The 22,755-nt window shown below is 40.2% G+C and overlaps 1 protein-coding gene across 3 annotated transcripts in view; it reads right to left on the reverse strand.

Annotated features, from left to right (window-relative positions):
* LOC127355743 (vesicle-fusing ATPase) overlaps positions 1-19,223 on the reverse strand; it is a 48,656-nt gene extending 29,433 nt beyond the window's left edge. Inside the window, exons 1-2 of one of the 3 annotated variants that reach the window (XM_051386862.1) lie at positions 19,109-19,220; positions 3,032-3,049 (exon numbers count right to left, since the gene is read on the reverse strand). In XM_051386862.1, the coding sequence (XP_051242822.1) occupies positions 3,032-3,049; positions 19,109-19,120 (30 nt within the window). In that variant the 5' untranslated portion in view covers positions 19,121-19,220. Of the gene's footprint in view, positions 1-3,031; positions 3,050-19,108 lie in introns of all 3 variants that reach the window. The other 2 variants (XM_051386863.1, XM_051386864.1) reach the window with 2 other exon arrangements.
* Positions 19,224-22,755: the final 3,532 nt, after the last annotated feature.

The raw sequence follows: 22,755 nt of genomic DNA on the forward strand, positions 1-22,755 counted from the left end.
CCTGTAGTCTGGCCAGACAGAGGCGAAACAGAGCTAGACCAGTGTGTCAAAAAGGCCTCAAAGGTCCAGTGTGTAACATTTAGGATGATCTATTGTCAGTGTCAATGGAATATAATATTCATAGCTTAATTTCCATTAGTGTATAATCACCTGAATATAGGAATCAGGAACATTTCCATTCCATAAGATTCTTATGGGATGGCAATGATTGTTCCAGGTATTAGTCAAACCCCCAGGTGATACCAGGGAAAAGGAGTTATGATTTGTAAAAAATATTTTATTATTTATTGGCCTCAGTCATTTATTTTCCCAAAAAGGATTTAATTATGGCAACTGGATAGACAATTGATTCTGTTTTGATCTTTATTACCAAACTGAATCATTGAGTGTTCTCATTTCAGCCTAAAAAATGTCATATGTCATATCCACTTCGATATTTTAACTCAATAATATAACAATTCAAATCAAACCTGTCTTTAAGGGTTTAAGATAACCTTTAAAATTGTGTAATATGACTCACCAAAATAGAATATATAATGAATCTTGAACAGGAGTTACAACTTGTCATAATTAAAGGTGCATTGAACAACACAACACTGACAAATCACCACCTGATAATAATCACCTTATATATTGTTGCAGTGAATGTGTTAGTTGTCTGCGGGTGCTAATTAACTGCTAACCCCGGCACATTTACATTGATGTCCGCTATTATGATTAAAGCTGCAGTAGGTAACTTTTATCAAAATAACCTTTTGTCATATTGTCTGAAACTAATATATCCTGACAGTAGTACATGAGACAGATAATCTGTAGGTTCCTCTAGCTCCTCCTAGTGCTTCTAATAACATTTGCAAAAATCCACCAGGCCTGAACAATCAGTTGAACATAATAATCAGTTAGTGAAAATTTCAGCAAATTTATAACTAAGTGACCAAAAAAATGGGTGACAAAGGCCAATGCCCAAAGCAGGCCAAAGTGGAGTCAATTCTCTTAGATGGTGACCACATAAACACAGTCAATGGGTCCATTGTTAATATAAAAACACTGATTAGTGCAGTTTTACAGGTTCCCATGTTATTGCATTACCAGCTAATTAATCAAACGTTCACAGAAACATTTTGAAGATATCCATATGGTCATTCAGAATATGGCAATTCAACTGTCTAGATTACAATACGGATATAATTTTACCTCCCTAGTTCTCTGCACATATGAAAGACACATTGCTTAATCATTAGGACATGTATCAGGAAAAAATAAATATGCAATTCACACATTCCTTGAGCAACTGTCAGTCACAAAAGGTCTTATTAAGAGCTACTCTGATTAGTTCAAAATATGGTTGTAGTATTCAATATTAGTTTTCACTGTGAAATTATGACTCATTGAAATGATTTAGCAAATATCTCAAATATTATTCCAATCAAGCAAAAAATGTTTGCTGAAAAGGGCATGCAATAGACTGGGGAATGAAAAACAATGACATTACATTGTAGAATAGAATATAAATATGGGAGAAGATGAAAAACATTTTGTGGTAATGGAGATGGGAAACATTGCTTTCAGCAGGGACAGCAAAATGGCAAGAAAATTGATTTGTGAGACAAAGAGGGTAATAAAGAGCAAAAGCATCATGAAATACAAGTTTTGCCATGATTAATTGGAAACTCCATCCCATATAGGCTACCCAAGTATGCATCTGGGTAACCTAGAAAACAGTGAATATCAAGAGTCATTGCATGGTTTATTTTAAACCCAAAGCAATGGCATTTGAAATTATCTAGTTAGAATCATACATTGTCAGTTAGTCTTTTAAATGTTTCTCTCCCAAAGAAATCAGATATAAAAGATTATTTCAACCCATCTCCACTAACAGTATCAAGCTTTAACATAAAAATCAACTTGTAGAAATAAACCTGGGAGGTGGTAGGCAATGATTTTGTGTGATGTGGTCTGAATAGTATAGTATTTTGACAGTAGTAGAAATGTTATTTTCACCTAATGTATTTGAATATTTTTGCATACTGGCCAGTAAAACCTAATAAAAAAAAAAAATGGAAGGTAACCCCTAGGGTTTGTGGATGTAAACAGCTCATTCTAAGGCAATGGAAACACAATGATTCCTATTTTCAGGTGATTATACACTAATGAAAACATAGCTATGAATATTATGTTCCATTTCTGACAATAGATCCTCCTAAATGTTACACACTGGACCTTTTAAGTGTACGCTCTGAGAGAAGTTTAGGTTGAAATGAAACTGCTGTTAAAGAGCTCGAAGTGTCAGATTGAGTGGAATGAGCTGAATCATACTGAACACATATGGATGGGCTGCTGAAAAGTGGCTGATGCTGCAGGAGTTTATATGGAGGTTTTGATCCATTGTAACTTTCATAACTCCATGACGACCACAGCCTCTGTTGTTTGTGAAGAAGCAATCTTTTACAGACATCTTTTAACAGGAAGTAACGGTTTCGCTTAAAATAACTCATCAATCGCTTTATTTATTACCTAACAATGGCATTATGACCAAATCTCTCATTTCATATTTAGGGTCTTCGACGTTAGCATAACTTGGCTATTGTGCTATAATACTAATCTACCTCACTGGGTTGAATGTGTATTGAGACTACCTGCCACCTGAATCAAAATGGCGAGCTCCTAATGGAACAAACTCATTTTGTTCTGGGCTTCAGAGACTACGCATTCTGAGTACGACAGGGGAGGTGGTTAACGGTTGCTAATGAGTTAGCGTTTCCATTCAGTCAGCATGTAGCACCAGTTTGGCATTGCAGCTCAGTCACTGGTTGCAATGGTGCCAGACATTCAAGGGTTGCCTGTCTCCTGAGGTGCTAGCCAGCTATCCAAGCTGCAGCAGGGGACTGAAAGCAGTGACGCACGTCCTCTATACATCCATCTCCAGTCAGAGAGACACAGACAGCACGCTATCGGGACAGCAAATATATTCCACAAGACGAGGAAGACGGCAGCTCGATTTGAAAGTTAACAGGTGTGTATCCATACATACCTTGAAAAATATTACGACCTTGAGGGCGCCAGCGTAGGCAAGCAGAGAGGAAGGACAGAAGACAGCATTTGAGACGGAGGGGGACTTAGAGCAGCAAGCTGCTGAGGCTGAGGTGCGATGCTGTGGTAGCAGTAGCATTCAAGCTGCATTCACATGAATGAGTTCACTCATGCAGACCACATTCACACACATAGAGAGATCACTTGGGATGGTGGCGAGTGCATGCAGGCCAGAGTTGGGGTTTGCCTGGATTGGATTCAAAACCATTTTTTAAGCACAAAACACACTTGCAACGTTTAATTTTCAGTCTTTTCTTGTTCTTCTTGCAGCCAAATTAGCACATTTTCCAGTTATAAATTGTACCCCAACTCTGGTAATCGTATGATGATGTGAGCCATGCCAAACATACATTTATATGTTTATCATGAGGCTGTATCTCTTCCCCACATTAGAGACAAGCTACCAACTGTCTGATCCGTCTTATCTCCTCTGATGGGTGAATGTTAGTTGTTAATGGATGAGAGGGGAAATGTCATCTAAATGGTCATACTGGGAATGGGAACTTTTACTGTGATATGCCCTTTAATTTCACATTTCATTCAATCAACAAGTGGGTCGATAATGGATGACTACATTTGAAAATCCATCATTTGTGAATTTAAATCCCTCAAGATGTAGGACGGGCAGTGGTTCACACCAGTAACTAGTCCTGTTATTGCTTTGTGCTAGGTCTACCGTTGTATTGTTATGACTGTTAGGACTGGATCGGTTAGCATTAGCCGGCATGCTCATACAGACAGGACATCACAGGAAGTGGAACAATATCAGAAGAAAATACATGAACAAGTTTTGAACATGTGGTCACATTAACATCATTTGTCATGAATTCCCTGTTAGACTTCTTGCCCTGGTTTCTGAGCAGAGCTGTATCTGAACTACCTCCGACAGCTCTTTCAAACAGAGGAATACAACTTCAAGGAAAGTATCCTTGTAAAAGCAGAAGATGGAAACACATTATTATTTAATTTTATAGTAACTCTTCTCATCTGTGTTTTGTGAGTACTTGGTAGTCTGGGCTTGAAATTATATCACACACTACATATTTCATAAATATGACTCATGTTAAAGAAATAGTTTTGGGAAAAACACTTGCTGCATTCACTTGGATTCAGGTAGACAGTAGGGCTGCATAATATATTTAAAAAAATCTTATTGTGATTATTTGGACAGATATTGTGATATGATTCACGATTAGTCAGAATTATAATTTTTGCATCACAATTTTCAGATTCATTGAAAAGACTCAAACAGCAAGCTGGTAGTCAGAGATAGCCAACCATAAGCAGTGGCTGTCAGACCATCTGTGTCCACGCTGGACACACAGAGAGACCGCTGGAGCTTCTACAGTCACTAGAAGCACATTCACAGCCATCCATGTGGTACCTGTGCTGTAGCTAAGCTAGTTAGACTCAGAGAGGCTGTCCAATATGTGTGTCCGTGGTTATGATGATGTGACATTTAATGCGGTATTTACCAACCAAACACAGATTTGCAGGCCAGGGCATCTTTGCAGCACTACAGTACTTCATTACAATGCTATTTGTCACACATTTTGAAGAAAACGAAGACAAAAAATTTTAAGACAAAAGAAGAACTAAACTATGACAAAATACATTACAATTTTAGTTACATTTAGTCACAACATTTATCCCATCAATCCCACTGAAAATAAGTAGAGAAGTGGCAACAACACAGCTAGAAAAAACAGGCCAAAACACCAACATATAAATGCTATACGTTAATGTTATCAAGAAGCATAGAGTATATGGCTTCTTACTTTCAATTGGCCCTTTTTTGTGTAAAGGTCCAGTGCGTAGGATTTTGTGACATCTAGCGGTGTAGTTGCAGACTGCAATCACTCAAAACAAATTGCAGCTTCTGTGGTTTGGATATTGCCCTTGGCTGTATTCCGCTATTATTTCGGTGAACTGTGCAGCCCTAGTAGATGGATGTTATGTAGGTCCTTCACACAAGCACAATTCATGGGCTATCTGGACAATGAGTATATTTGATTCCATTTTTTTGTAAACAATAAAACCTCGCCATAGCAACATAACGTATACAGTGCTCCATTTTGCTGTCCTGCTATTCCATCAGACGTGGATGAGAGCCAGCAGCTGGTTAGCTTAGCTTAGAATAAAGACTGGAAACAGCTAGCCTGGGTCCAAGGATAACAAACGTCACATTGTGGTTTTACAGGTAGTAATGTTAATTTAAGTTAATTTCTTATTTTCTATCTTGTTAATCATCATGCAACTCCTTTAGATTTATCCAGCGACCCCTTAGGAGGTTCCGACCCACAGGTTGGGAACAACTTTCCGAGAACACTTCACATGGAGAGACATTGATCAGTTATTTAGACATGTCGAATAAATTCTAGGTATTTCCAGGATCTCGTGACATTAGCTTGTCCTTCCTTCTCTCCATCCATCAGTTTTTCTGTCTCTATTCTTTCCTTCTTCCTGTCCTCCGTTATTCAGTTATTTACAGTACAGGCTCTTGGCTTTTGAGCAAGTGTGCTGTGACTGCAGAGATGATAAAATGCTTCAACAGTGTCTTTGTTTGATTTACTTTAAGAAAATACAGCTTCCATCAGCTTCTCGGTTTCGTCTGGATCGCTGATATGAGAACATCTGTCATCAAAGGATTTCCTTTGAGTTGTTTCTGACTCCGGTGATTCTTTTATTTCTTTCAAAATGACTCTTGCATAGCAATCTTACTATAAGGTATAGTAGAGGATTGTTTTCACAACATCCATCAGTCTCTTCCAGTTTCCAGTCTGGCTCAATAGCCCAATGCTCTTTCCACCTCCTGTTTGGAGAAAAATAATCTGTCCCTGGGCTTTCTAAGAAATTATTTCGGTTCGCTCTCATCTAATTAGTTGTCCATTTCAGCAAACATGATTAACTCCAGCAAAAACTCATCACGTTAAAACCCCATCAATATTCTTTCCCACCTTTATTAAAGACATGTTAATATTTACATTTCATATTTTTTTCCAATTACTAATCACCCTGTCTCCCTCCCATGAGCCTGTAACCAGTCAGCTGTATGACCTCATTGCTTCAATATAATATTCCAAGTTTTCCTCACATTTGGCTGTGTGTGTGTGTGTGTGTGTGTGTGTGTGTGTGTGTGTGTGTGTGTGTGTGTGTGTGTGTGAGAAACAGAAGCAGGGAGTGGCTGGATAATGGGACGGTCACTCACTACATCTCCCCTATAAATATTCCTCGTATATTCCAAGCTTCCCATTAAATTATTTATCCTGCTGTGCCTCTGGGGGAGTATCCAGTCAGATGTCTACACTGGCAATCGATGGGTAACGAAGCCGCTGCTGCATCAGAGCCAAGGGTTTGTGATATGGGCACAGCAGATAACTCAGTGTCTGTTGTTCCCTGTTGAGCTGGACTACAAAATTAATCCTGAGGATATTCTCAGTTAGTATTTTCTGCTTTTTTTCTCTCAACTTTTTTTAGTATGAGGAGACAAATTAAATACATTTAAAAAAAGAAGAAGAAAAACCTTTTAGTCTTAATCACTTAGAGAGATACTCCACCCTAAAAGCTTGCAGAATTTTGTGGTTTACTTATATTTTAACCTAATGCCTCTCGACCTCTGGGTTGTGATCTTGCCACAGCATATCAGAAAAATAAATGCCAGACAAATTTGTTGCATTTACTTCGCTGCAATTAGATTTGAAAGCATTGTTGTCTGATTTTTCTGTCCAAGTGCATGAAATTTGAGCCAAGGGCAGCAGCTTATTGTATCAGCTATGTGTGTATTTTCAAGCCTCGAGTTGTGCTTTGGAATTTATTCAATAGCATGTATAAACACTAAACATCATGCACATTACTTTACATTACTTCAAATCCTACAGCTCTTGACACTGATCTCCACCTCTGCATGTTTGATATAGATCATAAAAAGCCAGTTTACAAAAAATGAAAGGAAACACCCAAAATCAACTTGCCCTTGATTAATTCCTGCTTGGCACTTAAAGCATCCAAAATACACATTCAATATCTGCCATAAGCTCACAGAGCACATTATGAAATTAATAAACTGCCTGTATGAGCCAGCTCGCTTTCCCATTTAAATAAATCACACTAAGTAAATCCTTGGCAGTCTTCTGTTGAGGACGATATTAAATTGAGAAGGTATCAGAGCACACAGTGCTGTAACTTTTCACAGGCAGTGATGGTTTTTCTCTAACTGATATAATTAGTTTTAACTGAGTGTCTGTCATTCAGGGGCTCTCCAGCTAAATTAGAACATTGTATTAAAACAATTAAAATTTTTTTATGCCATTATAAGTGTTGGAGCATAAACACTGACATGCAAAGTAAGTATGAAAATGTCTTAATGTAACAAATCCAACGTAGCAGAAAATTGAGCAGTGTTTTTTTTATGAACTATTAATTATACGCATATTATCTGCTGCAGCCTCTCTAGAAAATTATCCATCCACTTCTAACTTTCACTTCCTGTTGGAAAATAATTGTAAGTCTGTGAAGTGAATGTTAGCTCAAGCAGCTAGAGTAGAGAGCGGTCAGCAGTGTCACATAGAAGCTGCTTGCACAGACCTAACTGGATGGCTTCGGCTGCAAGAAAACAAAATGCTACGAGTACCACCAACCCGGTGAGCAACTGTCTCAGCCAACACCTGCAAACTGACAAGAAGATAAACTTTGATTTCACCAACTGACATTTTTCCCTGTGATCATAGGCACCCACTTCTGAGTTCGGCAACCACTGTCCTTCTTAAAGGCGTACTTCACCAAATTGAGAAAAATGATGATTCACTTTCTTGCTGAGAACTGAATGAGATTGATACCTCTTTTTTTTGGGGGGGCTTTTATGGCCTTTATGATAGTGACAGCTGAAGACAGACAGGAAAGGGGGGCTCTACCCACTGAGCTAACCGGGCACCCCACTGATACCTCTTTTATGTCTATATGGTAAATACGTAGTATGGTAAAAAAAAATAAATAACAAAAACTACAGTTACTTTAACAGCCACTAGAGGCTGGCTCCAGCAGTGAGTCAATCTCCAGAAGGCCCCATAATAAAATGCCCAACTTTACAGCAGAAATAAACATGTTTACAGCCTGGTACAAAAAACATTTTTGGTCTCTGTAGATAATGTCCCCGTTTATGTTAACTGTACAGGGGGTGAATTTTTATAGAAGTCACCCACACACAATTATGCATAATTAAAGGCGTGGCCTATTTGAGTGACAGTTAAGTGCTGTCACAGGCGGCTGTTTTTAGCAACCAGGCTTCATTCTGCCTGCCCCAGCTCCACCCATACTCCACTTATTTGTTTTTTTATTTACATGCATTGGCCATGTCCTTATTCTCATATATTGGTACTCGAAAAATATTCTCATTAATATTCTTCAGCTGGATGTATTAGGGCTGCACACCCTAGGCCTAGATGAAGAAAACACAAACACAAACATGCTAACATCCACTCAGACTGTCCTCATTAGCTCAGACGCTCACACAATGACACTCCCTTAACACAGCGCGTACAGCGTGTGTGCATGTGTGTGTTTGCTGGTGTGTTGGCTGGCCCACAGCAGAGAGTGGCTCCCTAAAAATAGCTACAGCTCAGAGCTCACAGAGGAAGGCCCTGCATCGAGACAGCGAGGGATTAACCATTAGGCTACTCTCTCTCTCTCTCACAAACACACACACACAGAAACGCATACATACATTCTTTGACACCCACTCGCATACTAAACACGCAGGTAAGCGATACGCACTAACACTAACACAATCTGTACTCTGCTTTTCATACAGAGGCATGAAGCTCATACATATCCACACTCAAAGAAAAGGCAGGCTGCTGCTGGTACGCATTTTCAGTGTTTGTTGGTATGTACTTTTTGATAAAAACATTCATTAAAAATCTGACTGGCTCACAAGCAAACACCCTAAAACTAGTGACCCATGGGATATGAATGGAAAATCATGATACACAGGTATGAGTAAGCATTCTGGATTTGAGCAACGTTGCTAAAGCAGAAGCTGGAGGAGTATGGAGGATGTACCTGGACATAATACATTACATTACTATTTCATTCATTGATATTTAAATAACCAATATAAACATATAATAAACCAATTTACAAACGAATTAATTAATCCGTAGATATATTCAATTACAAGATCTTTCATTTATTGATAGTTCATGGCCAATGAAAAGAAGTATTATTAAAATAATTTACTAATAAATGTATTAGTCCATCTAGAAGTTGGTGAAGTTGCATATTGCAACGAACTGAATATCTCCTCCCCTTGCAAGCATTTAAGAGAAAGTACGGCAGCCGTGAAACACAAAAGTTTGATTTGTCTTTTCTGGGCTTCTGTAGAAACATGGCGGACTCTGTAGAAGAGGACCCGCTCCCTCTATAGATAAAAACAGCTCATTCTAAGGGAATATAAACACAATGATTCTTATTTTCAGGTGATTACACACTAATGAAAGTAAGTAAGTCTACTTTTACCATTGCATTTCCTCACTGCTTTCCTGATTATCAACCCGTTGTTATGAGAAAACAAAAGGTAGTTTCCTCTTGCTACTTATAATGCCAACAATGCACAGATGACATATTACAGATGTACATACAACCTGCCAATTAATGTTCATTTTCATAATGACCAAAATGAGCCAGCAGCCAGGACAAAGTGCACCTGGTCATCACTTTGAGCTCATTTAATACATCTAAATCAATAGCTTAAATTAACTCTCAGATGCATATTCTGGTAACAGTTGGGTTATGAATCTTCCAAGGCGTTTTTGGCTTCCTGAGGCAGAAAACATCATATTTATTAATTCTATGAGGAAATCTGTAATGGAAATTTGCACACATGCATACATAATATATACGTGTTAATTCTTGCAATTCTAATATTTAAAATTCACAGGAACTTATCTGATTTGTACTGGAAACAGAAGAAAAAGTTGATTTTAGGCCTGCTGCCGTAGCAGGTGAAATAGGTTGCTGTTCCAGGATAGTATGTTGCTGTTCATTGATCAGGATTATAAAAAGCAGCTGAAAGGTTTTCTGCTGTGTGGAAGCAGGGATATGTTTGTCAAATGCTGAATGGGACGAATGCAGAGGCGGTCTAACGGCCTCTAACCTTGACAATGCTGTCTGCTGCCTCCGAAATTGGGTGTGGGTGCTAAAACAAGAGGTGCGGAGAATAGACGGTGAAACTACAGGGAAATTATGAGGGAAATGAATGCTCACTTCATTAGAGAGGAGAGACTACTGTGAACACGTCGGGAGAGCTGCCATCTTTTTTTCAGCCCACTCACTTCTTCCATCATACAAGAAGGCGTTTGTTTCTTCTTCTTCCCTCTCTGAATCTATTGATTTTGACACAATTAGATCAATCAGGTTGTCCTTGAAAGACAAAAACACCTACTCTGCACCGTTGGGAGACTAAATAAATGTTGACAGCAGTGAGGAGAATTTCTGCCTAATGTTGTTTACTTGTGTATTTTGTTCATTAAAAGGATACAAAACGGTGTGTTTCTCTGCCTAAAATGTCCTCTTACCTGGGTCTGAATGATTGACTTCTGGTCTGGTGCAACATAACATTGTTAATCTAGCATGAAATTAGACCTGGAGACTCTTTTATTTTGAAAATTGACAGGCTTTTCTATGCTATTTCTGTGTCTGACTTCCAGTTGCGATCGCTTGACGCGAGTGGGTCGCGGCTTCCGTCAAAAATAGACCAGTTGACCAGACCATTACCTACAATGGGCGCAATCGTGTCATGGCCGTACCCAGTGGAATTTGGGAGTCAGGTTCCACTCCACTACTCTAATTCGGGTTAAGCTATTTACTTTTGACACTTTACTTCCACAGTCACGTTAAGGGACAAAAAATAATATTTGTGTCCAAAGAGAGAGCTTTCTTACCAAACATAAAACAGATGGCTCTTCTGATAGGAGAGAAATGACCAAAACCAACTAGAGCAACAGTACGCTTCCCTGGTTAACAGGATAAATCTGGCAGTATGGTACACTATGGGTAAGTATGGGCTTAACCATGCTATTCCTTGAACATTTTGAGTGTTTATATGTGTCACAGGGATGCCCCGTGACCTGTAACTTAAAAAGGACACAACATAGTGTGCTTGTCCACCTCACTTTTACATACCATCTAGCCGACAGGTGTCTGGGGTTTGGTAATTAGTACAGATGTTAGGATGAAAAATGTTAAGGGTAATTGTATCATGTTTGCATTGAAGTACAAGAGATCTGGGACCCAGGAACTAGCAAACCAGGCCCCGCTCTTGTGGACTCCTTTTCTTGTCAGGTTCCTGGGGGAATGTGCCTAAGTGGTATAGACGAGGGGGAGTTTGGGATCTAGTTTACTCCTTTTAATAGGTGTAGTGAGTTTTTCCACTGTTGATTTATAAAAACGATCTATTGGGTATTAGATAAGTGTGCTATAAGTTAATTGATTCCTTAATTATTGCTTCCTGGGGTAGGAGGAGCTACACAATATATAAGCAGGAGTTGACCAACCTTACAACATGTTTCAGGTCTGTGTTGCTTCTCTCTAAACCAGCGTCTTTATGGAGGCCAGATGGCTAGTGAGACTGCCTAGTGGACAAAGGTCATTAGTTTAATCTCCATTGGAGCCAGAGCGTGTCCAAGTGTCTTACTGACCTTTTCGCTCCTCCCTGACCTTAAACTGAACAATGCTATCATAGTTTACTTCAGGGCACATGGTCAATTCACCATTTAAGATAGCCTATCAATAATCCATTAACTTTGCGGAAGTCCCTGTTTAAGTGGACGGACCCACATGTATTTTAATCTTCAAGGTGCTGGATGTTATAATGAAGACTGGCTGTGGGCATCGGTCCTACCGGCATTATTGTTGCTCTTAGACTGCTAATGTTAGCTTAGCAATACAACTAGTGAATTAGGCAGTCATCGCTGCCAAACGAAATACCAGGTTTCTGCTTAAGGGAGCAGTGTGTAAGATTCAGTGGCATCTAGCGGTGAAGGTGCAGATTGAATACCGCTCGCCTTCCAATCGTGTAGAAACTACGGTGGGTGAAACTCGTAGAAAACACGAATGGTCCTATCTACAGCCAGTGTTTGGTTTGTCCGTTCTTGGCTACTGTAGAAACATGGCAGTTCAACATGGTGGACTCTGTTGAAGAAGACCCACTCCCTCTGTAGATAAAAACAGTTTGATTCTTATGTTCAGGGGATTATATACTAATGTAATACCTATAATATATTATATATAATATTATTATCCAATAGATCCTTCTAAATGTTACACACTGGACCTTTAAAATAAATACATTTTTATACTTACATGCTAACTGAAGAGATATAAGTGGATGTTTGTCTATCAAAGAACATAAAAAATGTATGTCAAATGTAGTTTGACATCAACTCGTTTAGAGAAGCAGAATTCTTCAAAGACATTTTAAAGGCAGTTAAAGGTCCATATTGAACCGCCATGTTCCCACAGTAGCCCAGAACGGACAAACCAAACACTGGCTCTAGATAGGGTCTTTAATGTTTTTCGCAGAGTTGAATTTCATGGCCACTATAGTTTCTCCTACACACTTCACAGCCTGTTCTCATTCCCAGGTCGTCAAATACAGATGCAAGCAGTTAGTTGCATTCTACAACTTTGCCACAAGATTCCACTAAATCAGTGTCTGAAATGGGGCAGGACTCACCGGTACTAGGTTCTGGCGTTTCTGATTTTTGTACACAAGTACCCTAAATACTTTTTAATGAGTCCCACATCCTCTGCTGAGCATGGGCGTACACACAACTGAGGTCACCGAAGTATGCACCTCAGTACTCCTGAACACCCACATAACTGAGTCTCTGTGTAAACATGTAGCTAGCTTAACGCAAAGAAAACTGCACTGAAAATGTCTAAAGAAAACTAGGGTTAGGGTCATGACGTGCTTAGGGTTAGGGTTGTGCTGAATTAGGGTACACTGGGATCTTTTTTGGTCCAATTCATGAACTGCACTGAATCCTACACAATGGACTTTTAAAGGAAACTTTGGATTAAAACTGTGGGTTATTTTTTTAGGATTCGTGTTAACAGTCTCTATAATTCAAGCGGCATGATGACGCCTCTTTTGAGATTGTTTTTTTGTGTAATGTACAGTTGAATGAAATGTGTTTTATTATCACTGCCAGAATCCACCTAAGGCCAGTACTACACCTTACTGTCCACCACCTGCAAGTATTGGTATGGCATGGGCATGATAGGCCCCATATTATACATTATATATTTTCTATTTTCTATTATACTTGTTTTCTTTAAATACTGGCTGCAAACAGCTTTATTATATGACAAATGACTAAAACAACGCATATCATTTACCGTCAAAAGCTAATTTATTTTTGATCAGATGCACAATGACAAGCTAGCAGCTATATGTACCCTGTATCCCTGCATCTTCCCACACTGGTGAACAGTCAGTGACAGCTACATGCTTAAAGCAGGAAACAGCCTAACCCGGGATCAGCATCAGAACAAGAAAACCACAGTGTTTCTTATTTTGGCGTCAGTGATGGATTCTCTTCTTGCCTTCCCCCTCTACAGAGAAATCAGCACACAGGGTCAGATACAGCGCGTCATTGCCAGAGGCTCGCCAACACACAGGCTCACACATCTTTCCCCACTGAAAGCTTTGCTAGCAGTATGATTATGAAATCCATGAAAAATTCATGAATATATTTGACAGATAGGCAGACTGTTGAAAGGCCACCACCTGCTTTGGGAGAGCTGATTTTTTAAAACTGCCAGAACCACTGGGCGAATTGTCGATATAAACAGTGAGATGATTGTTGAGATGAAATTTGTCAGCCCTCAACCAACATCATATTAACCTTTAATATCACTAATTTCTCATACTAAATGCAATTTTTTCATTAATGCCTTGTTCTACCTTTTACGGCAAAAATGTTTTCTCTTGAAAATGATGCTGAGTCCATCATGGTGTCAGTCTGTGGAGCTGTTTGCTTTGTTCTGACTCCCTCTGACAAGCTGCAGTATGCCCAGCAACAGTACATGGTCTGCTGGGCAAGTGAGGTTGAAGGATGTGTGTGTGTGTGTGTGTGTGTGTGTGTGTGTGTGTGTGTGTGTGTGTGTGTGTGTGTGTGTGTGTGTGTGTGTGTGTGTGTGTGTGTGTGTGTGTGTGTTTGTGTGTGTCAGCAGCGGGGAGAGTCAGACAACACGCCGGTGGACACTTTTGACTCATGCTGGATGACCAAGAGGAGGAATGTACCATTATTAAAATATTCTCTATTTCGTGATGCAGAATCCAGTCTGTATGGAAGCCCATTTCCACCAATATGACGGGGGGAAGGATTTTGTAAATCATTATAATCAGAAACTTCCTCAATATATCGACTTAGCATCTCAAATCATCAAATCAAATGAAGTTTATTCATATAGCACATTTAAAACAACCAGATTTGACCTTTGAAGTGCTGAACAAATCAAAACACATCTGTAAAAAAGGCACATAACCATAACCACAATAAATCTATCAATAAAGCAAGGAATCTCCGTCTGTGTGTGTGTGTGTGTGTGTGTGTGTGTGTGGCTCAAATATCTCTGCAGATCAGGATCAGACTGACCTGAGAGTTTCAACATGGCTGCTGTGTGGTTTAGGGTGTCAACGCTTTTTACTATAAATGAAAAAAATTTCATCAATTATTTAGAATTCCGCTAGCATTACCATAGCCACCATAGCCACCATAGCCACATGTGCACCAGAGCCAATCACTGCAGAGCCCTAATGTGTAGTGATTGAGATCCTGACCCACCAAACATCCTGGAAAGTGACAAAGTTACGTTTTTCACTCTAAATGACATAATTATACATAATCACCAGCAGTAAACTGGACGCAGTCTGACTCCCTCACTCGCAAGACGGAGAATGCTTTCCAGTGGAAAGTAAACTGATGTCTCGGTCCGGAGGGCTGGCGGTCGCGGTGATTTTTGATCGCATACACTCCGTGAGTTTTTACGCTGGTGACAGACGCTGTTTTTCAGGCAGAAATGTGACGAAGAGTCAGTAGGACAGGTGGGAGGACAGACAGGAGGACAGATGCTTCTCCACGTACAGCTGTGGTATTTCTTTTCTATTCTCATGTAAGTTGCCAAAGATAGTTACAGTTACTACTTTACTGTTGTTTGGTCCTGTAACGTTGCTTTGTGGGACATTTCTCTTTATTAAGTTGAGTGAGAGACCTGTGCAGTTATCAGACTGTCTGACCGACACACCCTCGCTCCGCGCCGTCGGCTTATCCGTTCACATTATTTTGGTAGTTTCAAAACAATTTTTTGATGTGGAAACCCTTACTGCCATTGCTCTCTCTCTCTCTCTCTCTCTCTCTCTCTCTCTCTCTCTCTCTCTCTCTCTCTCTCTCTCCCCTCTCTCTCTTTCTCTCTCTGATGTATGTTAGCCTATATTACAGGGCTAAATAATATGTCCTGCCCAGTTCATTTACTAGGCTATGCTACAAGTTAGTCTGTTTATGCTGCCAGGTTTCATCCCATTTCAGATGTAGTTCACTTTCTTCTTTCAGAATTTTTATGCGCTGACCATGAGGTGTGGTACTTTCACATTAGTGGAATGGGGTTCAACTCCCTACAGTGTCCTTGCTAAAAGCCAAATTATATGAAAACACAATAGTTATCAATCTACACATTTCACAACAAACCTAAATGTCCCTGACGTCCCACCTTCAAACACAACCTCATTTGGCCATCCATGAAAAAGCTGCTGCACTGATATGAAAGCAGGACGGGTTTCCTGTTTAGGTCTCTCAGGGCCGTCAGATTACATTATTTTAATAGTTTTTAAGTTACGTACCACCTCAGAAGGGAAAATACTGTAAACACATTAAATGTCTTAACATCACTGAAACATATTCTTCCCTGTCAGAACCCTGCAGCCGCCCTCTGTTAATATGAGAGCTGCAGCACTGAGGGTTTTTGTTTTACTAATTACATAGAGAGGTAATGCTTGAATCCATTCCTTGTGTAAAAACTGACAAATGAAAATGACCATTCAGAGCAGTATTGTCTGAGCTCCCTCGGGTGTCCCGCCGCCATCCACAAATCAGCCAGTGGTCAAATTGTTGAGGCACAGCAGTGCTTTTACTGCTCTGCAGTAAAAATGAACCCAGGTCAGCACCGTCCCCGGCTTCATGCATATTTTTGCTTGTTTTGTTTCTTTCAACAGAACTATTGCATTTGAAAGACTAATGCTATTAGTAAAGAGTTTCAGAGTAAGTGTTTCCTCTGTAGGCGTAGCAGTCATATTTCCTCTGAGACAACTCTGATAGAAATCTGTGCACAACCAGCTCAAGGCTCTTCGGATAAAAGCACCCACCTAATGGCATGCATTAACCCCTGAATGTCGCTTCTGCATGTGCTGCTCTTTGCTTGCAAGCTCAAACTGTGAAACTAGCAAATGAGTATCTACACACTGACTATGACAGGTTATGAATAAGCTCCCTTCTGAAATATACTGAGTCTAGCAGCACAAAGCCACACCCTCATGCATAAATGTTGATGTTCACTGTCTGAGCGCAGTGAGACAATCTGCTGCGTAATGCTACAGCTTTTAGCACCTTGCATCATGACACTGCACTATTACCACAGATACAAAAAACTCAAATAAAAGATAGAAGCAGAGATAGATGGATAGACACATCAGACCATTTTAAGAATAGAATAATGCTCTTTAGAACATGGGTTCCCCACCTGGGGTCAGATAAATCTGAAGGGTCAACAAAATTCTATGATTTTTTTCTATCTTTGCTTTTTTTTTTACTTGCCAATTTTACTTCCTCGCACCTCAAATGTGCGTAGAAATGTGAGAATTTCCTCTGTGGTGGGCCTGTGTACAGCGCACCAAGAGGGGTCCCAAGAACCGCCGCTATGGGGCAGATGAAAAGATACCACTCTGGTGTCTGTATGGCGTGAAGCTACAGTCACAGCTCAAAGACTGGAAACAGAAGTGTCGACACACTTTGTCACTGCCTCGAAACAGTTGCCAGGCAACCAGCAGATAGTCTAGGAATACGTAGTCTGGTACGTAACCCCTCGTGAAAAATAGTTGTTTTGTTATACAGATTACACAAACATAACAACCTTCGGACAGAGCCAGGCTACTGTTTCCCCTTGTTTCCAGTCTTTATGCTAAACTAAGGTAAAAAAGCAGCTGGCATTAGCTTCAGAAATGAGAGTGGCGAGTTCCAGTGTGTAACATTTAGGAGGATCTATTGTCAGAAATGGAATATAATATTTATAGGTATGTTTTCATTAGTGTATAATCACCTGAATATAGAAACCATAGTGTTTTTGTTACCTTAGAATGAACTGTTTTTATCTCAGATGGCCTTCCATGGAGTCTGCTATGTTGGACTGCCATGTTTCTACAGTAGCCAGTCCCTAAAGGAAGTTGCAATGTTGTGATTGCAACAATTAATGCAAATTCAGCCAATCCCAGTTAATTCTGCGCAACCTTGCAATTTTGTCCAAACACTGCAACTTTTCCTCAAATTTGACGAATCATTGTAGTTTCCTGCACAAAACATTGAGTCATGGCACTCGCTCACATAGACAATGCAGACATCTTCGGCGTGAACGTTTCATGTTTACCCTCCATACAGTGCGATTTTCTTCTCACTGGAAGTTGCCTTGGATTTATAAAGAATTATACGGAAAAAAATACAAAAAATCTCAACTATTTTTGCAATTTTCACTTTCTCCCGCAAATAAATCGCAAAAAAACCAACAAACATCACAACATGCATCAAAAGATTTTAGAGAAGCTGTTGTGAAATCAACAATCCCCCCCCAAAAAAAAACATGAAAGAGTAGCCCGGGACGGACACCCCAAACACTGGCTCTCTTTTGTGAGTTTCAAGGCCACCGTAGTTTCTCCCACACACTTCAAAGCCCATTCTCATTCCCAGGTCGTCAAATACAGACGCGAGGGGTGTTCAGTTACAGTCACAGCCAGATGCCAGTAAATCCTACACACTGGTCCTTTAAATCAGGAAAGAATCACAATAATAATGTTTTAATGTTCCGATGCTTTTTGATATGCTGTACATGATGGAAAGATAGGGTCACTACTATGATAGAAGAGAAGCATCGCCATCTGTAAATGTGCATCCTGCAGAAAATGCAATTGTCAATAGAGCTTTTTCTGTACATTCACCCTACGTTTAAGATGCAGCAAATGTAAAGAGGCAATATGCGGGAAATGTTCAGCTTTGAAACATAACAGGGGGCCTTACTGTAGCTCTCCCCTGCCTGTTCAATGAAACCACATCTGCGTCTATCTACAGCAGAGCCTGTGACAGGGACAGCAGACAACAGGGCAGGTTGACACTGATTACCTGACATCATTCTCCCTGTACGTCGACAGGTTCTACACGACCACTGAGATAAAGATGCACACAATCCAGCAGCCAGCCATGCACCGCTCTGCTGCAAACAGCGCAAAGACTGCACACTGGAAGCTGTACTATTCACCAATATTACCAAACGCACGCTGACATGCTGCTTGTACACGATGTGCACTGTGTGCTTTCCGCAATAAACGTAGGTATTATTTCAGACGCACGGCTCAGGTACAGGCTGCTCAGTGGCCGCTTTTTACGCAGCCGTGTCGGCTCAAGGGCAAGCAGAGCCCCGGATTAAAGCAGAGATTGTCCCAGAGGAGGCAGGCAGGCTGAGGAGGGTCTGATGTTGGAGCAAATATGTAATGTTCAAAGCGGATATGACCCCCCCCCGGAGAAATAAACACCATATTCCGTTGTCGCCGTGACATTCAGGCGCAACCACGGCTGCTGACAATCTGAAGGGAGACAACGCTCATTGTGCGACATTTTACGCGCTGTGTGTGTTTTCTCTCACAGACAGAAACATGAGGATATTATAGATACATCTTTTAGAATCTAGATATATAGCTTACCCGGGCCGCCATCTTCACGGTTGCGGTAGATCAGGGATGCAGCTCGGGTCAGTGATTCATACAGCGGGGACAGAGAGTGGAAAGGCTCGGCAGCAGATGGGTTTATAAGCTGCGGCGCACCTCGCTCTGATTGGCTGAGCCAGGCGGAAGCGTGCCGATTAGCTCGCGTGCGGTTGAGGAGGATCGCTCCCCTTTTCTCACTGCCGTGTCAGGATGGCTCACGTGGCCAGATTGACAAAAGCGGGCAAATACACAGCGGACATGTGGCTCACCGTGGCTGTGCAGTGCCCGAGAGGGCCACGGTCAGTGATGCACAGAGGCAAAGCTGGTGCCTGTTACTGAGACTGTGAATGTGATCGGGTCAATACACAGACTTTCATTTCATAACTGACACCAAAATATTACACTTTAATGGTAAGATTTCCCCTACCATCTATCCATTTTCGTATTGACCTGTTATTTCCGTCATGATTTTTTATTTTATTTTGGTAAATATCCTGTTCGGCCTCTTCTTTATGCTTCAGCACCGCGGACAGCGCCCCTCTCTCCATCCAAGGAACCCTGTAGGCCAGTGGTTCCAACCCTTTTCCCTAAAGAGACCCTTTTTCTATCATTCAGTAAACTGACCACCCCTGATTAAATGACATTTTATGGATATTACATATTTTATTAAAAACGGTACAATGAACGCAAACAGTGAACTCAGTGACTGCAAGAAGTTTGTGTAAAACCAGTGATTTGGATGCATTTTGAGCAGATTATTACCTGTTTAGGGAACTTTTTATACAATCATCTGTCTGTATTATGTTTTTACTGTATGGTTTTGTACAACCATACAGACTTAATAGGCTCTTTTTTTGACTTGTCTTGTCTTTTTTTTCTTGTCCCCGGTGCTTGGCCATTGTTTACTGTAATGCAATAAGTTATTATTGTTTAACTGAAAAAGAAAAAAAACTGATTACATTGAAAATGTCAAGTAACACAAAGTTCAAAAATATTCTTGATAAGCAGCTTTTCCTAGCAATTTCAAGTGGTACTAACTTAGTTTTGTAAGTCACAGAAAAAATCCTTTTTACAAAATACTTTTTACAAGTACTTTTATAAGTAACAAATAAAAATTACAAATTTGGTTCGTTTTGCTTTACAGTTTCAGTGTAATCAACAACATTTTTTGAGTTAAATTTACTGATCTGGTTTTACAGTGTTCTATTAGACAACTCACATTTAGTTTTCTTCAGAGAAGTGAATCAAATGCAGGCCTACTGTGTATATTTTTTAAGTTTTCTTACACCCCTTAAAATCAAGAAGGCCTTGCGACCCCCTATGAAGCGGGAAGGAAGTTGGGAACCACTGCTGTAGCTGCCGTCTCCCTGCAGTGATTCCTGCTGAGTCAAGGAAAAACAGTATAAACACCCCAATGGAATATAAAGCAGCTAATGGAACAGTGACATCATGTCACCAATAGACAATAAGAGCAATGAAACTGCAGCGCTGCCCACCCAGGCTGACCTTGGCGTGAACTATGCGTGGATGAGGCACGTTTAGCATACTGTCACAGGCCATGTTCAGACTGCAGGCACAAGTGACCCTAATCTGATTCTTTTGCTCATTATGTGACTCAGATCTGATGTTTTCATGACAATGTGAACAGCATTGAATCTGATCTTTTCCATTCTGATTTGGGCCACTTTCATAAGTGTCATGCATGTCACTTCAGGCCTGTGATCTGTTCTCAGTGGAATCTGATTTGGGCCGCATTTAAAACAGCCAAACAGCAAAAATCTGATCTGAGTAATAAATCTGAATTTAGTGCTAAGGCTTGCGGAGTGAACATAGCCATAATGTATCACTGTAAATACAATTGTGCACTTGTAAGTAAGTAGAACTAAGTGTACTCAGTCTACTTACAGTTTTAAATTATGGGGTCCAAGCAGCCAAACTGTTGGAATATTCCATATTCCATTTCTGCCAATAGATTCTCCTAAGTGTCCTAAATGGCTGGGGTGGACTGAATGGGGCACACAGTATGCTGCCTACAAAACAGAGAAATGAAGAATGGTGATTCGCAGACTCACTGGGACTAGAACAGTTGACTTTATGGATATTTTAAGTTAATGATATTGTGCAGCCAGGCTTCAGTGGTGATGGCAAAAATGGCATTATCTTAAAGTGGCTTAACAATGAATTAATTCCTAGGTTTGCATATAATCCATGGTGGTGAAGATATAGAAAAATAGAAATGTATGGCAAAACAATTGCATACTGTTAATATTTTAGATGTTTCCAGGGGAGCTCATGTCTTATTAAGAGGAGCCCTACTCCCCCTGGCTCCTCTGTAGTTTGCACCCTGAATTTCAGTTGTGAAATCATACAGTTCACTTTTCACCCATGTGTGAGGAGTTGGAGTAAATATAGACAACCTTATTTTCTGTAAGTAAAAGAGTAAATAAGGTGACATACTTAAATATTTCTGTATAAAAAAACAGAGTAGCTGGTTCATTTTGATATGCGTTTAGCAGCTACATGTGATGGCACCGTAGACAAGCATTAGCCTGTGCTCCTTCAGCACCATGGAGAGCAGCACCCACAGTGACATCCCTGCTCTTTCAGCACTCTGGATGGCTACACAGTGACCAAACTAACATACAAACTGGTTTTTGCATCTACATTATTTTATTCTTATCAATTATTCCTACATGAATCACCTGCAGAAGGTTTACACAACCCACGCCAACTCTTTCTTTGTGACACATCACTGCACCTGTGAGTCACTGATCCATGATTAAAGCAAAAGCAAAGCTGTAGTGATTATCCTAAAACTTCTTTGCCAGTGCAACAGAAATACTAAATAATATTGACTGTGTCTACTTTCAACATTTCAAATCAGTTGAGCAAAAAAAGAGAAGAAATAATTAAAGGTTGATTAAACAAACAGTATATCTTCTTCAACTGTAGAGGTTTCAAATTACTTTGCTGATTCAAACTGAGTTCAGGTCAAGGATTCCCAGTCACTCACTTTGTATTTCATTCTAGAGGTGTAAATTATCACTTTGCTGATTGGAATAGTTTTGTTCACTTCACTTTAAGGTTCTAATCACTGACTATGCAGTTCATTCAAGCAAAGCAAACAATTCTCCATTCCAACCGATTGTACGAGTCACCCACTAAAGACAGTGGGGTTTGCAAGTCCCTCGGGTCACCAAGTCAGTTCCCTAAAGCTTCATGAATCTCCCACCGGCCTCAGCACCCATAGAGTATTTCCATGGAGACTTCCACTGGCTGAGCCGGCTAACTTCCGGTTTAGCCCTTCTCCACTAACTTGAAACGAATAAAATAATTTAATGGTGCAACTCGTCTAGATTTTACAAATATTATCGGGTCCTGTGTGTAGAATTGAGGATGATCTGTTGTCAGAAATGGAATACAATATTCATAGGTATGTTTTCATTAGTGTATAATTTGGAATCGTGTTGAGACCTTTTTATCTACAGACGCCATGAGTCGCCTTCCATTGAGTCCGCCATGAAATACCATGTTTCTACAGTAGCCTAGAATGGACAAACCAAACACATGCACAAGATAGGGCCTTTCACAGCCACCTTAGTTTCTCCTTCACACTTCACAGCCCGTTTTCATTCCCAGCCAGC

Source organism: Dicentrarchus labrax, unplaced genomic scaffold (genome assembly GCF_905237075.1).
Source record: "Dicentrarchus labrax unplaced genomic scaffold, dlabrax2021, whole genome shotgun sequence".
NCBI lineage: Eukaryota > Metazoa > Chordata > Actinopteri > Moronidae > Dicentrarchus > Dicentrarchus labrax.